Source organism: Onychomys torridus, chromosome 6 (assembly GCF_903995425.1).
Source record: "Onychomys torridus chromosome 6, mOncTor1.1, whole genome shotgun sequence".
Taxonomy (NCBI): Eukaryota; Metazoa; Chordata; class Mammalia; order Rodentia; family Cricetidae; genus Onychomys; species Onychomys torridus.
The window spans coordinates 135,555,680-135,571,691 of NC_050448.1; the positions used below are offsets into that span (position 1 = coordinate 135,555,680).

The following is a 16,012-nucleotide window of genomic DNA, read 5'->3' on the forward strand; positions in this document are numbered from 1 at the left end:
GCAGAAGGAACCTGAACCGAGATCTCATTTCTTCTCTTTATACTTTGACTTAACCCTCATTATATTTCTTTTTAAAATTCACCTCTTTCCTAGAGTTCTAGTGGTTGGTGGTGGGGTGGGTTCAATGTGTAAGTTAAGGGTTTGCAAAGCGGCCCACCAATGACTTAAATCCCATACTTTTGGAACCAGAAAAGGAAACACGCGAGAGGCTGTTTATGCCGAGTCCATTTAACACCACCATCCACCCCCACTCAAGATACCAGCTGTTGCCCGGACAAGCTGCAGGCCAAACCTGAGAGCCGAGAGCCAAAGCTGGCGGGAGCTCAGATCTCTGAACTGGCGGGCCAGAGTTGAGGAAGACAGGGAGGGAGGGAGGGAGGGAGGAAACGCGAGAGGGAGGGAGGAAGAAAGAGAGGGAGGCGTGTCATGTGATCCGCTTCCCTGCTCCTTTAAGCGTCCACTGGCTGCCGAGCGGCCGCAGTCTCAGCTCTGGGCATCTGGGGAGCCCGAGCAGCTTCGCCCAGGGATCCGAGCGGGCGCCTGCGGTCTGGGTCCTATCTAGGCTGTGCTATCGCACCCTTGAAGTTTTGCAGCACCAGGAAAATAGGACAAGGAAGAAGGAGAGGGGAAGCGAAAGCATAATCTAAAACATTTATTTAAAGGAGAAAAGAAGTGGCGGTGTGGGGGGGCGCAGAAATGGCTGGGGCAATTATAGAAAACATGAGCACCAAGAAGCTCTGCATTGTTGGAGGAATTCTGCTGGTTTTTCAAATCGTTGCCTTTCTGGTGGGAGGCTTGATCGGTAAGTGTGAGAGCTGCAAACTTTCCCCCTTTCCCTCTCTTCGGCCCTTCCCTCTTTTGCCTCTTGGGCTACTTGTTACAGTATCGCTGCCTTGCCTCTATGATCTAATTAGTCCGGCTATTGTGCTTAAGAAAGCAGAGCTCCATGGGGCTCCATGGGGCACAATCCAGTCTAGTGGCAAAGAGAAAAGGAGGGGAAAAGTTTTGGCCTAGTTTCAGTATCCACTTGAAAGGCAGGAGGGGGTGGGGGTGGATCTTAAGCATGGCGACGGATCGCGAGGAAGTGCTGGGTCTCAAAGTTGATTGCTCCCCCTGCTCTTTCCCCTCGCCCGCCCCCTTTTCCCTCCGTTCCCTTCCAATCAGCTCCGGGAGGGCAACGCAATCGACTTTATTAGGAATAACAGGAGAGTCGGTTGCTGAGCCCTGTGTCAGCCGCGAGCTGTTACTGGCTGTGGCTTGTGTAAATGCATTAGGTTGTCTCGGCGAGGGACTAGGGCAGGATTTAGGGTCTCAACCTTTAAGCCCTTGGCTTCCAAGCCTCACTCCACCCACCTCTGGCGGTGGATTGATCTGAGCTGAGCACTCCAAGCGGGATGGAGTAGGGTGGTTGGGAGAGAACTAGCCCTCCCAGCACGAACTTGGAGAGCGTGTAGCAGACAGCCCGTTTGAAAGGTGTTTCTTTTGCCTGTTGTCCCCTCTGCGTTGAGCCCCAAGATCCAGTGAGTCAGAAACCGGGGGTCCTCCCCTGGCGCCAGGAGGACGTTTCTTGCTCCCTCCTGGGCTGCCCTCAGGTGACAGCTCCCAAGCCCCAGCAACGGCGCCAGGGAGACTTTCCCCCAGTGCGCACTAACCCAGCCTCTTGAGCCAAAAAGGCTTCCGATGTAGCCGACCTTGTGCCTAGGTATTCATTCGGAAAACCCAACTTCCTTACACTGTCCATTCCATCTCACTTCCCTTCCTCCTCAAGATTCCAGACAACCTTGCACAAACTTCAGTGCCAACTTCGGAGCGGGAGCGGCTGGGAGGTTCCTTGGGGCTGGCTGTTGCTCTTAGCTGGGTGGAAGAGCGCTGGAGCCGGGGAGGGAGGGGGTGTCTGTGCTCCTCATGGGAGCCCTTAGGCCACGCAGGAGCTCTCTAGACCCGCCGGAGAGTCATGGGCGCGGTGTTTTGCTTCTAGACTCGGGTGTTTTAGGTTCGCATTCCAGAGAGTCTGGTGCTGCCAATCTTTGTAACATTGAGGCTGAGTGTTTTAAACAAAGGAGAGTGGGAGAAGCTTCAAGAAGGGAGTTCTTAGAGGAGATCCAGTACATGTTAAAACCAGAGTTTTCTAAGCCTCTGTCCTTCCTGTGGGCTAAACGGCTTCATCACCGCGCGCGCGCGCACACACACACACACACGCACGTACACGCGCATAAAACACACACACACACACACACACACACACACACACACTGCTAAACAGCTTTATCACTGCACACACACATACTGCTAAACAGCAAACAGCTTTGTCACTGCACACACACACACACACACACACACACACACACACACACACACACTTTGGCTTTTGTTTTGCTAAGCCATGTAGAATCTCTTTTTCTCTGTATTGGATTTTCCAGATTCTTAATACTTCTCTGCTGGGAGCTGTAGGCAGCAGCAGTCTCAACAGGCTCACAGTGATTATACCGCGGTTGCAATTACACCTCTTGTTTCCCTTGATGAGCAGTTGCAGTTAGATGCTATTGGATCTAGTGTGATTTCAGTGGAAGACCATAATAAAATTGCTTGCACCTTGTGCTTTCAGAATTAAATTGGCCTATTATCCTTGTCTGACCTTCCCTTTGAGGTTTTTGCATATAGTAAGCCATTACAGTTTCCTGTCACTGCAGCCCCCCCACCCCTCACTCCCCAGTGAAGCAGATGTGGGCCCACAGAGCTCCTGGTTCCGGTTGTAGGTTTCCTAGAGCACTTCTGGAACTAGTGTATTTCCTGAAACCTCACTATTGTACAGAGGAGATCCAAGGGCTCCTGTAAGTGTCTGCTGGACATCAGAATGACCAGAGTTAGAGAACTTGTTTGTTCAAATCAGGATTTGTCAGAAATAAGTAGTGCTAAAGTTGTTCTCCCCTCCCTCCCTTGGGAGACGCCCCCCCCCCCCAATTACTGAAGCGGCAGGCCTTGCCTAACAGATTTTCCCAAATTAACAAACTACTTTAGTTCTAACTTTCCTTGGAAAAGAAACATCTCTATAACATTTCTTGGAGGAAGTTTTTACACAGCCTTACTGTTTTACTTTCATTCTCTCCCAACTGCAGTGACTGTCCACAGTTCTGATCCTGAGACTGAACAGATTAGATGTAGCCCATACTGAGTAGTGTTTTAGTTTTTAACCTCTTCCACTTGGAGAGTAACATTTTTGCTCCTAAACAAATTTAGGTAACCTAGGCTCTCTAGACCAAAATACAGGAAATGAATATTAGCAAGAGGTGCATGCTATGTGGAAACACTCAACTTCTCTAATTGAAAGTATATGAAACTTTCAGAGTGGACTTGAAATCAGTACTTGAAAGAACATTTTTTAGGTTAGGAAGACGAGGACAAGATTAGAAACCTCTGCTTCCACTCAATGCTACTGCAACTTATGTGACCTAAGGCAGCTAGTTATGCCTTTACAACTGTAGCCACTGTGTTCCTTTTGGATCCTTGTTTTCCCTCAAGAGAGAAAACATGGCATCTCAGGGAAGGAGAATCTTATGAGAAAACTCTGGTAATACAGGACACACACAAAAGTACGAATCCCCTAAACAGCCAAAACAATTCATGAATTTCAAAGTGACCAGGCCAGTCACTTAACTAATAGCCTTTTCTCCTTACTGGTAGATATATGAATTTAAGATCCTTTTCATCTTTAATTGTATAACTCTTTTAGTATTCAGAGTTTTATATAAGACATTGGACTAATATTCAGTTATAGCCTCATAAAATCAAGGGGAAAATTTTTAAAGTAGCTATAAAAACAAATAGAAGGAATTAAATTTTGATTTAGTTCAAATCCCCTGTATCCTAAAAGTCTTCTTACTTAGCTTGTTTACTTGCTTTCTTGATGGCTTTGTGTGTTTTTCTTGTGCCAATGTGTATAGATTATTGAACTTTTGATGGAATTTTACAAACTGACTCTGTAAGGAATATCTTACATGGTAGAAACTGGTAGGTTTATAAATTTAGTGATTTATGTTTTTGTTAAATCTTTGAGACACTATAAAATTAGGCATCTGTTATTTTATACATTCAGACAAATTTACTAAGTGACTAGCTGTTTTAATGTTGAGACTGTATTTAATATTTAAAAATCCTAAAAGGAAAATAAAATGTTTTGAAAGGTATAGCTTAATTTTATCCTCCTGAAAACCGAGCCTGAAAAATCTTAAAATAATTTTTCTTTGGTTCATGGAGAAGCAGCTGTAGGGGTGATGGAAGAGGTAGGGAAGGAGACCGTGTGTCATGAAACAAGAGCACAGCACACTAAAAATCATGAACTTGAGTGTCTGGTTCATCGTGTAGTTTGTTCAGTTTCCGATGAATCATTTCTGGGGTTTTGATGTTTGAAGAATCAAGTCACTGTTTCACCTATTCTAAAATCATGAAATGAGCAGAGATTACAACTGAACAGAATGGATTATGGTTAAATTGTTTTAAGCAAATCCACAAATAAGAATTTCAAATTAAAATTGCAAGTAAAAGTAAACAAATCACTAGCTTTAATTTCTTTGTGAAGAATTGCTTTTTTCAGAAGTCATGTGTGTGCCTCCCTTTTTAATGCTGAAGATCTAATGTATGTAAGACATACAGACATACACATTTAACACATTTTCTCAAACAGTGCTGTCAAGCATGCAGAACTCTATCATGCTGTTATTAAGTGGAAACTGTTGATGATCTTGTTATTCATTCATATGAGAATTTGTCTGCTGCTGATTTTCATTTGAAAGTTGCAGAAATTTGATAAATTGAATGAAACAAGGCACACTTGATTTTAGTACATTAGATTTTAATTTTGCTGTATATGTTGCATTTTAATGTGTGTTAATATTGTACTCATTGTAATCCTGAAGTAGTCAAGTATCTGGTGAGAATCTTTGGTTTGCTTCTTTTGAGAGAGTCTCTTGTACCCCAGGCTGGTTTTGAACTCACTGGCTGAGGGTGTTCTCCAACTTCTGATCTTCCTTCCATGTCCCAAATTCTGGCATTACAGGTATGGCTCACTACACTAGGCTATATCTTCTGAGAATCTTGAAAAGTACTAATTGCTTTTTGGCTGATACTGGTCATATTTTTCTGTAATTTATTATGCCTTTTATTTTGTAAAATTATATACCTGATCAAACTATACTTTTTCATTCTTTTTGTTAGCTCCTAAAGGAATCATACTACTGTGATTTATGTAAGGTCTGTGTAGCCTCATAAATTCACTTAGGGCAATCATTTTTTTTTTCATTATTAAAATAACATTATTTAATGTCTAGCAAGCTAAACCTCTTGTTTATTACAATGAGACAATGCTTATGCTAATAGTCTCTAATTGTTCTCTGATTGGTTCAGTACCTCCCATCTAGCCTTCTAGTGCAACTTTTCTTTCCCTAATAAAGTGAGAAATATTTCCTTGAGGTAATTATGAATTGTTTTGTGAAGTTTACAAATCATCTGCCTATAAACCCTGCCTTTTTGACATTTTACAATAATTTGGCTTTTACTTTTATATTTTTTTACATTATTATTTTTTCATACTATTTTTGTTTGTTGTTGTTTTGTTTTCTCGAGACAGGGTTTCTCTGTGTAGTTTTGGTGCCTGTTCTAGATCTTGCTCTGCAGACCAGGCTGGCCTTGAACTCCCAGAGATCCACCTCACTCTGCCTCCCGAGTGCTAGGATTAAAGGTGTGTGCCTTTTTTGTTTGTTTGTTTTTGAGACAGGATCTCACTATGTTGTACACCTGGCTGGCATGGAGTTCCCTATGCCGACCAGGACACATAGTAGATCTGCCTGCCTCTTACTTCCCAAATGTTAGAATTACAGGCATGTTCTACCATTCCTGGCAACCTTTATTGTTAAATATGTGCTGACTGAGGAAAGGGTCATATCTATCTCACTCATAAAGTAGTTTTATAGAATGCCCTTAGCTCAAAACTTAGATGTATCACTGGTCTAATGTCCAAAGTGCTTTATCTGGGTCCATGGTGTGCTCATGACAGGCCTATATGCTGCCTAAAGATTGTTTAGAGGGAACTTAGAGCCTCAGTAAATTAGGGAGACTCACAGAAAATTTATGATGAGGATTCTACAAATCACTTATTTATTGATAATTTGAGAACATACAAAATTGGAAGCTATGCTGTTCAGCAAATTATTAGCTAATACTTATTCCTGAAATGAATGTATAAATAAAATATGTTGAACATGTATTGAATGCCAGATTTTGTGTAATTTAATCCACAAGAGCCTTGTTAATGGTATTACAATTAAAAAATTATGTGTGTGTTTATATATGTGTATATCTCAGAAGACAACCAACTCAGAGGAGTTGTTCTATCCTACCATGTAGGCCCCAGAGATTGAACACTTGTTGTCAGACTTTGTGGCAAACACCTTTACCTGCTGAACCTTTTCACTGGGCCATCATTGGTATTCTTTTACTGATTTTATTTTATCACTATTATATTAGTAAACCAAGATGCAGACAGTTCTAGTAAAATTTCTCAAGATTAACTTTCTCAGTCAAGTATACAACTAGACTCCAGTCAATCTGATATCACAAACCAGAGTTAAATGATCCTATATAAATCATGACTTCTGGGTATAAGTAGAAATGATTTTAATGCGGAGAAGTAGAATGAGGAACAGGAAACCATAACTGATTTCTCATTGTTATAACGTGGAAGGGAAGAATAATCTATATCATGATAAAGGAAGTCTAACTGTAGTGCCAATGCAGTATCTTAGCAAGCCAAGGGAGAGTATCCTTTGGAAACATTCAAACACCATTTTTACAAGTTCTATCCAGCCTCCATAATTGTACGAATCATTCAATTGTCTGAGCAGCCTGGTTCATTAACCAGAAAGAAAGATTGCTTGGTTTTCTTTTATCCAGCTGGTAGTTTGACATATTTATGTAGTTATATAAGAAGTTTGGACTTTTCAAAGGAAGACAAGAGAAAGAATCACTGGAGACTGAAGAGGGTTTTGGAAGTTATGAATGGCAGTAATGGGAGCAGTTGAAACTTAAAAAAATAAATAAATAAATCCCTCCCAAAATGTCAGCGTACAAGAGCGGTAGCTCTAAGGAATAGCAATGTTGACACCATGAAAGGTACATTTTATTCTTGGGGAAAATGCTAATAGATATTTTTTCTACATGGAAAAATTGAAGCTCTTGCTTTTGATAGAAACTTCAACAGATTTACACAATCATATTAGTTTTACTTGGGTTCTGAGACTTGATGATGGTGGCCTAAAGAGACAAGTAGGTCAGAATCAGGTAGTTCCAAAGTGTCTGATGGTAATGGGAGGACAGGACTTTAAGATAAAGGAATGTTTTGTGACTTTTCCTTTGCATAAACAAACTGAAATGATTTTTAAATTATGAAAAAGATGCCTCGTATTTCAGGATTTAAAAAAAATGCTAAGACTCTTGCTTTTTTCAATGGTTTCCCAGCTTCTTCATCGAACCTCCACATTCTATCCCTAACAAAGTTTTGTAGAGGAACAAAAATAAGAATCATGTTACTGTCTGACCAGGAGCAAGTATTTGCCTTGCTGTAATTTTTGCCTGTTGTGTGACCAGGTAAAACATTTCAAATGTATTGATTCATTTAATGCTCATTATAATCCACAGTGATATTATTGCTGCTTTCTCAAAAATTCATTTGAATCTCAGACCCATTTAAGGAATTTTTTTTTCTAATTTCAATGAGTGTTTATTTATCTTTTAAAACTGATCTTTTACTTTGTTCAGAAGTTAACAATTTAAAAAACCAGGGAACTAAGACAATTAAATATTTTTTACAACTGTCCTTTAATTTTTTACCAGTATAATTGCTATCTGGGCTAGATTTTTGTTTGGTTGTTTGTTTGGTGTTTTGTTTTGTGTGTGTGTGTATGTGTATGTGTGTGTGTTTTGTTTGTTTGTTTTTTGTTGTTTTCAAGATGGGGTTTCTCTGTGTAACAAACATCTCTGCATCTCTGGCTGTTCTGGAATTCACTTTGTAGACCAGGCTGGCCTTGAATTCACAGTGATCCTCCTGCCTCTGCCTCCCAAGTTCTGGTACTAAAGGTGCTCCACCATAATCCAGTTCTAGGGTATGTGCAATTTCCCATAATAAAAAGTGTTCAATCAGAAAGTACATTGCTGTATATACACATTAGGATTTTTTTCTTTAAACATAATTCTTTATTGGTTCTTTGGGAATTTCACATCATGTACCCCAATCCTGCTCACCTCCCAGTCTCTCACCTCACGTCCTTCATTCTAGTGGCATCTGGAACAGCTGTGTGTCATTTAGTATACCCTTTTGTCCAATCAGCCCCACCTCCAAAATGTTTACTGCAGTGAATCTTTGGTTCAAGGCTTCTGGCATACCATCATCACTGTACCTTCACCAAAACTCTTCTTAGATATCCTGTTGTTGCTCTGAGTAATGGAGATCCTGTGATTATAGTTCCACAGGACCAGTCTAAGGAACCTTTTTGAAGCTATCTTTTATTCAATCCTAAACCATGTTCTTAATGTTGGATGCTGCTTTTATCCCACTGTCCCTTCTATTTCTTTCCTTTTTTTTCTTTTTGGTTTTCTCATGTTCCTTCCATTTCTAAGAAACACAAAGGGGCAAAGGTGTGAGGTTCCACACAAATGAAATATGACATGAAAGCTCATACTCTTTTTTTGACTTATGTCCCTTCCTCAAACTAAGCATTCTCATTTGCTACCTGAGTATCAAAAGACAGCCTCCTAAACAAATGACTCCAATACCTCACACATAACAACCCTCATACCAGCACTGTGATTGTGACTATGCTTGTAGGCCATGCTGGCAAGGGCTAAGCCTAACAACCTCACATGCCTCCTTGGTGACATGGCATCTTGCAGCAAAGGGTAGATGAGCATTACAGAAAACTTGGGAAATGGGTGCTGAAGAGTCTCCTTTGGCTTTATTTAGCCTGTATAATAGGTATTGAATGTAATGGGTAAAGGAAAGAGGGCAGTGTGGATATCAAAGGAGATGATAGCAGAATGTGGCCCAGAAAAAAAGAAATTTAAGGCCTGTGCAAACATCCCTTCATGACATAGCTGGGCTGGATTTCTCACACCTACTTTTTTCTGATGCTACTCATTCCCCTACCCCAAACTAGTACTTCCATCTCCATGCCCATTTAAATCCTGTACTTTCAAGTCCCTGCTGCTTTTTCTCCTTCCTGTTGTATGCTTTTAATGTTCTCAGAAAAAGGAGTGTTTTAAAAAAAAAAACAAAAACAAAAACAAAAAACTGGTTCATGCAAATTATAGGACTTTCTTAAACTTCTGTCTAATTCCCTTGCATAGCTCAGGGGTTTTATCCACAAATGCACATGTCAAAGAGAGCAGAGGGAATTAAAAGAAAAGATCAAGCCTACTATATTATTTTGGCAAGGTATTAAAATTTTTCTTTAGGAAAAAAAGACAATTGGTCTAAAAATGGTTGTCTCGGTGTTTTTCAAGTTCTACATTAATAAAGCCAACCTCATGGATTGCACTGTAAGTTCTTCTTCCTTTGTCTTTCTTTTTCTTGAACAAAGCAGTCATGAAGCAACATGTAATTTAGTTAACATGATATTGACTTTCAGTCTTTACTACTTAGCATGTTTGCCTTCAGGTTATCACAACCAAAAAGTGGTTCCAACTTTGTTAAATCCAGCCTTCTCTGAAGGCAGTCATGCATTTTTGAAGTCCAGTTTCTTTTCATCTGCTTCTCAACATGTTTTATGCTGTCCTTTAGGCTGTAACTTGCCCTGAGTAGAATGCCTTTAATGGGAAAGACACACCCCCACATTCCTTTCTTTGCTCAGTTCTCTTAAGTTGATTCTGTCCTTAAGCTGCAATCCTTGAGCTAAGCAATTATACATAAAATTCTTGAGGCTATGAACAAACTGCTATCACTTATAGAACATGTCTCTACATTTTGGAGGACAGAGATGGCTGCAACAGAAAACTGTGAGACCTGAATTATCTTTGTTTCAATGTCTGGCTGCATAGAACCTTCGGGTTCATGAGAGTATGGATATGTTGAGACCCTGACACCACTCTTTGTACATGCTCAGGCAGAATAGAGTTGTGCTCTAAGAGAACATGATGTTTCTGTGTAATAGCTGATGAAAAGAAAGAAAGAAAAAAGAAATAGCAAGTTGATTTTTAAAATGAATGAGCACTATCATCTTTTAATTAGGATTTGTTTTCCTTTCTTTTCTTCCTTCTTTTCCTTTTCTTTCTTTCTTTCTTCTTTTCACAGATACCAAAAAAATTCTTCTATTACTTTCATCAATTACTCCATTCACTCAAGAAAATGCATTTTAGGAGAAGGATGAATATGTTTGAGATTCTGATTAAAACTAGGGTTAACATATCTATAAGACAGTAACTTTTATAAAGTAGGTCTTATCTCAGCTCTGTCTAGGTAAGCCACTAATTCTTCACACTAAGAGAGCTGTTAAAATTTAGAAAGGTACTTGTTGATTACTTGGGTGTATTAAAGGATTCTTGAGAAATAGTTATTTTATAAAACAGTAGCATGGTAGCTAAAGGTTTCTCATATGATGGTTTTTGTTTACCAAAAACCAGAGTTGCTATGGAGTATTATTTTAACTATGTAAAGATATGTTACGTTTGTTTATGTTGCAGAATATTATTTTATCTATGTGAAGGCATTTTTTATGTTGAATTTGTTGAACTAGACAAATATGTGTTGTATTTGTTTATTGTTTTTAATTATGTAAAGATGTGTTGCTGTTTCACTTTGCCTGTCTAAGGTACCTGATTGGTCTAATAAAAAGCTGAATTGCCAATAGCTAGGCAGTAAAGGGATAAGAGGAGCTTGTGGGCAGAGAGAATAACTTAGGAGGAAAGAAGAGAAGAGGAAAGAAAGCAGAGAATGAGGGGGAAAAAGGGGGAGGTGCCCTAGCACCAGCCAGCCAGGCAGCCTCCAGCCAGCTAGACACAGAGTAGGACATACAGATTGAAAGGAAGGTAAAAAACCTGAGGCAAAACATAGATGAAGAGAAACAGGTTAATATAAGTTATGAGCTAGTGGGACAAGCACAAACTAAGGCTGAACTTTCATAACTAATAACAAGTCTCCATGTCCTGATTTGGGAGCTAGTTGGTGGCCCAAAAGAAGGCTGGCTATACTGGGTAGTAAAAGCCTTTATCTCACACTCAAGACACTAAAGCAAAAGGATCATTGTTACTTGGGAAGTGACTTCAAGGCCAGAATCAGCAATTTAGTGAGATCCTGTTTCAAATAAGTAAAAAGAGGGCTGGAATTATAGCTCTGTTATAGTAGAACTGCTGTTATTATGTATGAGAAAAATAAGAGAAAAATGCACTAACCTTTCTGGTCAAAGTTTTTCAAGTTCTAAGAATTTTATTGTAGCAACCAATGGTCATGATCTGATTTATCTAATTGTTATCAGACTTCCTTTGAAACCTAGGCAAAACTTTAATGTCTCAGTTTCCTTACCTAAAGAATTTACAGGCAGAACATGGAATTTAAGTGAAAGTATAATTTATGCATTTGTTCCAAATGTGCCTGTTCATAGGCACAGAGGAATCACTTTCTGAGAACCACATTTCTGGATTAGAAGTTACCACTAAGTACATGCTTAGCACATACATGTATACATTTGTGTTCATTCTGTGTTTTATTTTTTGCTTCTAAGTTGGTTAGGTACTACTAAAAACCCAACAATACAGCTTTATGAACTTCTTATTGGCATAGTCAATGCTAACCAATAGTTCAAGAAGTATGTCCTTCACATATTTGTAATCACAGAGGTTCATTTATCTTTTGGTTTAATTTTTAATAGCTTTCACAAGGTTTAAATTGAATCATAAATATTTTCCTTTTAATACTCTGCCTTGGGGTTGGGGAGATAGCTCAGACAAGGCCCTGAGTTAAATCTCTAGTACTACTCTCAAAATCTAAAATCCTGGGCCAGTATACATGGCTGTATATAGCATAGGTAAGCCTAGGTAACAAATTTTAAAGAAATTTTACTTACATGTTCTATCTCTGCTGGTTATAACAAAAGCTTTAGTTGCCCTTCTGTTTTACAATATAAAACGAGTCATTATCCATGTGACATTTTTCCTCTTCCAAATGCATACTATATGATAGTGACTTCTGAACATCAAATTTGAGGGAAAACGATCTTTTACTAATGTGATATCAGCTATTAGAGTATTAACTAGAACTATGGAAATGTATTGTCAAAATATTTTTTTGTGTGTGTGACACTAGAGGCATGTACATGCCAGGTAAGCACTCTACCAGTATACATCACTATCACCATTTGAATTTTAAAATAAGAATAATATAACATTTAAGAAGCTATATAAAACTATAAGCTCCATCCTGACATGTAGTTGTTACCATAGTCAAGTACAATATGAGTACCAGAATGCGTGGATAAATGCCTTACACTTTGGACTTACTGAAAAGATACCAAAAATATTCATTAACATCTGCCCTAAGTGTTGTATTCCAGGCTGTAGTTTTACGTTTAAATGAAGATAAGGCTTTTATTTTTCACTTGAACATGTTAACAAAAGTTCATGCATACCTTCATGGTATGTATACTTGGATATGAATAAACTTGTACTATTTTTGGAGTTGAAAAGGAACCTTCTCTTATATTGTGGAAACCAAGGCCCAGAGGAGACCAAGGGACAGCATGTAGTTTGATCCAAGCTTCTTGGTCACTGTTCATTGTCATTCCCTCTTGTTGATGTGTTTTTTCTTTGATTGAGAATAAACATAGGTAATTGACTGTGGTTGCTTATCCATACTTGACAATTAAGTATAAAGGGAATATGCTCTAGTGCATATATTTCCAAAGTTTGAATAATCAAATAGAGATGCTGAGTGATAGTGGAAAACTTGTGATTTATTGTGTTTACAAAGCAAATATATTTCTCGTGCTTCATCAGGGCTGTTCTGGAGGGACTTGTTTTAGATTTATTTCTTCTGCTTCATGAAGACTGTTCTGAAAGACTTATTTTAGAAGCCCCACAGTTTGACTAAAAACTCTTAAAAATTGGAATTTGTTTTTCTACTTTTCTAAGAATTTTGCAGACATATGGTTGTTCTTTGAGACTGGAAGATTAGATTTAAATGGTAGTTTAAATTTTAGACTTATTTATTTGTAGTGTTACAGATTGAACCTTACAGATTGAACCTAGTTCCTGGGCATGCTCAATAAGCACTGTACAGTGAGCTATCACCCAGAAGGTGTGGATTCAAGTCCTGGCTCCACCATGTGCTGGTTATGCAACCTTGAATAATTATTTAACTCAAGTCTGAAAGTATTCTTCAAAGAAGGTAAAGTAGATTCACCAGGCTTATCTCCTAAGATTACTATAAGATTAAATAAGATGTTAAAAGACTTTATTAAGGGGGTCTGTCAAATACTGAATCCTTAAAATTAAACAATGACTATTTTATTTTTAGTCTTAGTCCTTTCACCCAGTGTCCTGGGGAAGCTGTTGTGAAGCTTTCTAAGATGTGGATGGCTAGACTGTTGGTTTGAGTTTAAAATCTGGTGAAAGGAAATTTTTCTATTTTAATTTTTAGTTAGGAATATAACAACCTTAAAGTAATTGAAAACAATAAAAATAGAAAAAGGAAATCTTTCTGAAATTCACCATTTTAATGCAACAATTTTGTTTAAATTTTATTTATTTTTTCACCTCTGGTGCCTGACATTCAGTCTCACTAAGTAGAGACACTTAACAGAGGCTTTCTGTTGTCTTTCTGCCAGCTGCACTTTACTTTAGAAATTTAGCAATTCCTCCTCTTTCCTTCAAGCTCTGTTCTACTACTTAACTCAAGATTGCTATTGAGCCATTGAACCATGGGAAATTCATTTTCAAAATCTGCTTAATTGCTGTGAGACTTTAATTTGTTCTGGATGATGGTGCTAATGTCTGGGAACTGGGACTGAAGCCCTCCGAAGTTGTTAATTTAATCAACCGCTGTGCCCTTGCCTAATGAAGGGGGCACCAGATCCTCCTCACAAAGAGGCTGGGTCCCTCCTGACCACCTCGTTCATGATGAATAACAGAGGCCCCACAGTCAGGTTGAGAACTTGGGACAAATTATCAGAATGTTGGTCCCCATTATCTGAAATCCAGGGCTGAGTGTCCCTAAATAATTATTGAGTAGATTTTATAAAGGAATTTAAGAGTTTCAAGGTAGGGATTCTTGTATGCTTGTGTTCATACCTGATAATCTGAAAAATTATTGAATCGTTGAGGTTCTGTTACAGCTGGTCTATACTCTGTAAAATCCTAAAGATCACCTCAAACTGCAGAGAATGCCTGTTAACCACTCAAGTTTTCCATGGCAAGACTGGTGAACACTTGCTCTGGCCTCATGATAAATTAGCTTGTTTATTCCTCTTCTGCTTATTTCTATCCTGCTGTTGGTTAGTGTAATGAAGCAGAAGCCTATTGTGTATGTTCATTGGCTAGCAATCCTCTGGCACCAAAGAGGGTAATTGAGTAGAAAGGCGGATGCTGTTGGTGCATGGGAGAAGCTAACACCACATGAGGTCACCAGGCTTCCAGCTTTAACCAATGTGGACACAATGCAATTGAGATTCTGAAAAGGGTTTGTTTATAGTGTGAGAGTAAGGGTCAGTAGTTAATTTGAAATGCTGTAGGTGTGTTTTCCTTGAACCAAGAAGGTACAGAGCATGTGTCATGGAAGATTGTAAATATCCTCAAGGGGCGGAGGGTAGACTTAGGGGAGGGATTTAAGACAAAAGCATATTTAAAAATTCTGGTATGCTTATTATCTCTCTATCCATGTTTTCTTAAAAGTTTTACTTTCTTGAAAATGAGTTCACTGTAGAAAAAAAATACTACAAATCTGTGATTTAGAGGCACAGTCCTACCAAGAAACAACCTTTTTTGAAGTAGTAGTTTCTTAAACATGAAGGTATTGGAGTCCTGTAAAATATTAATATTATTCTAAGGAATGCACACATTCAGAAATGTCTTCTAGGATATATAATTGTCCTGACTTTAATGAGATAATATGGAAACCATTAGCCCCGTATTTGTTCATAGTGTAGGCATTTGCCCTTTTTAAGTGTCTTTCCCAGGCACATCTGCCTTTTAAAATTTTCTTTGGTATTAATTTCATTAATTACCTGCTTAAAATTATAGAATTGTGTTTTTATAATCACTCTTCAGATAATTTAAAGTCGCTAAGAGCCTCCCCTATACTATAGGGAAATGTAAGCAAACGTTTGGTTTTCAGAAATGACAATAGGAACAAAAATGGAGGTAATGCAGGAACCAAAGATTTGCCATGACCTTTATCATGCTTTGTGGAGTGTATGTTAAGTCTAGAATATGCATTTGATATTCCTGAAACCTTACATTTATAGACAGCTTTTATCCTTCTTCAAAGTGCTTTTGTAGAAATCACCTCATTTGATCTTGCCACACTCCAAGATAGGCCAGTCCACCAGGGATCTTCAAATTTGAAGTCATGGAAACTGAAAAAAGAACTATGTTTATGGTGTGTTTTGTTTGAGAAAACACTAGATTTGTGGTGATTAAAACCTGAAAATTTGGAATCTTATTTGCTACATGGGAACAGGTGTTAAGAAGAGTAAAGCGGCATAGTTGTATTTTTTTTTAACATAGAATTATTTGTTGTAGAAATTACCAAATTACTTTCTGAGCTCTCCTCCAGGAGAAGTAAATGCTCTCTGTAGTCTTTTCTTTGTCTTTCTCCATCTAACTCATAGTTGCTTCAGTGAACAATTGTTGAATGTCTCTTTAAACTGTGGTCTGTTTCAAGTTGTCAGGTGTTTTTCAGTTTCCCCAAGCAGAATCTAGTTCTTTAGATATTTTGGCAAATTTTAAAGGAGGGGCCAGAAAATACTTTCATTCCCCC

The 16,012-nt window shown here is 38.5% G+C and overlaps 1 protein-coding gene across 1 annotated transcript in view; it reads left to right on the forward strand.

Moving 5' to 3' along the window:
- The first annotated feature begins 390 nt into the window (after window positions 1-390).
- Window positions 391-16,012, forward strand: part of Wls (Wnt ligand secretion mediator) — a 108,692-nt gene continuing 93,070 nt past the window's right edge. Inside the window, exon 1 of the mRNA XM_036190129.1 lies at window positions 391-802. Within this exon, the coding sequence (XP_036046022.1) occupies window positions 697-802 (106 nt within the window). The 5' untranslated portion in view covers window positions 391-696. The remainder of the gene's footprint in view (window positions 803-16,012) is intronic.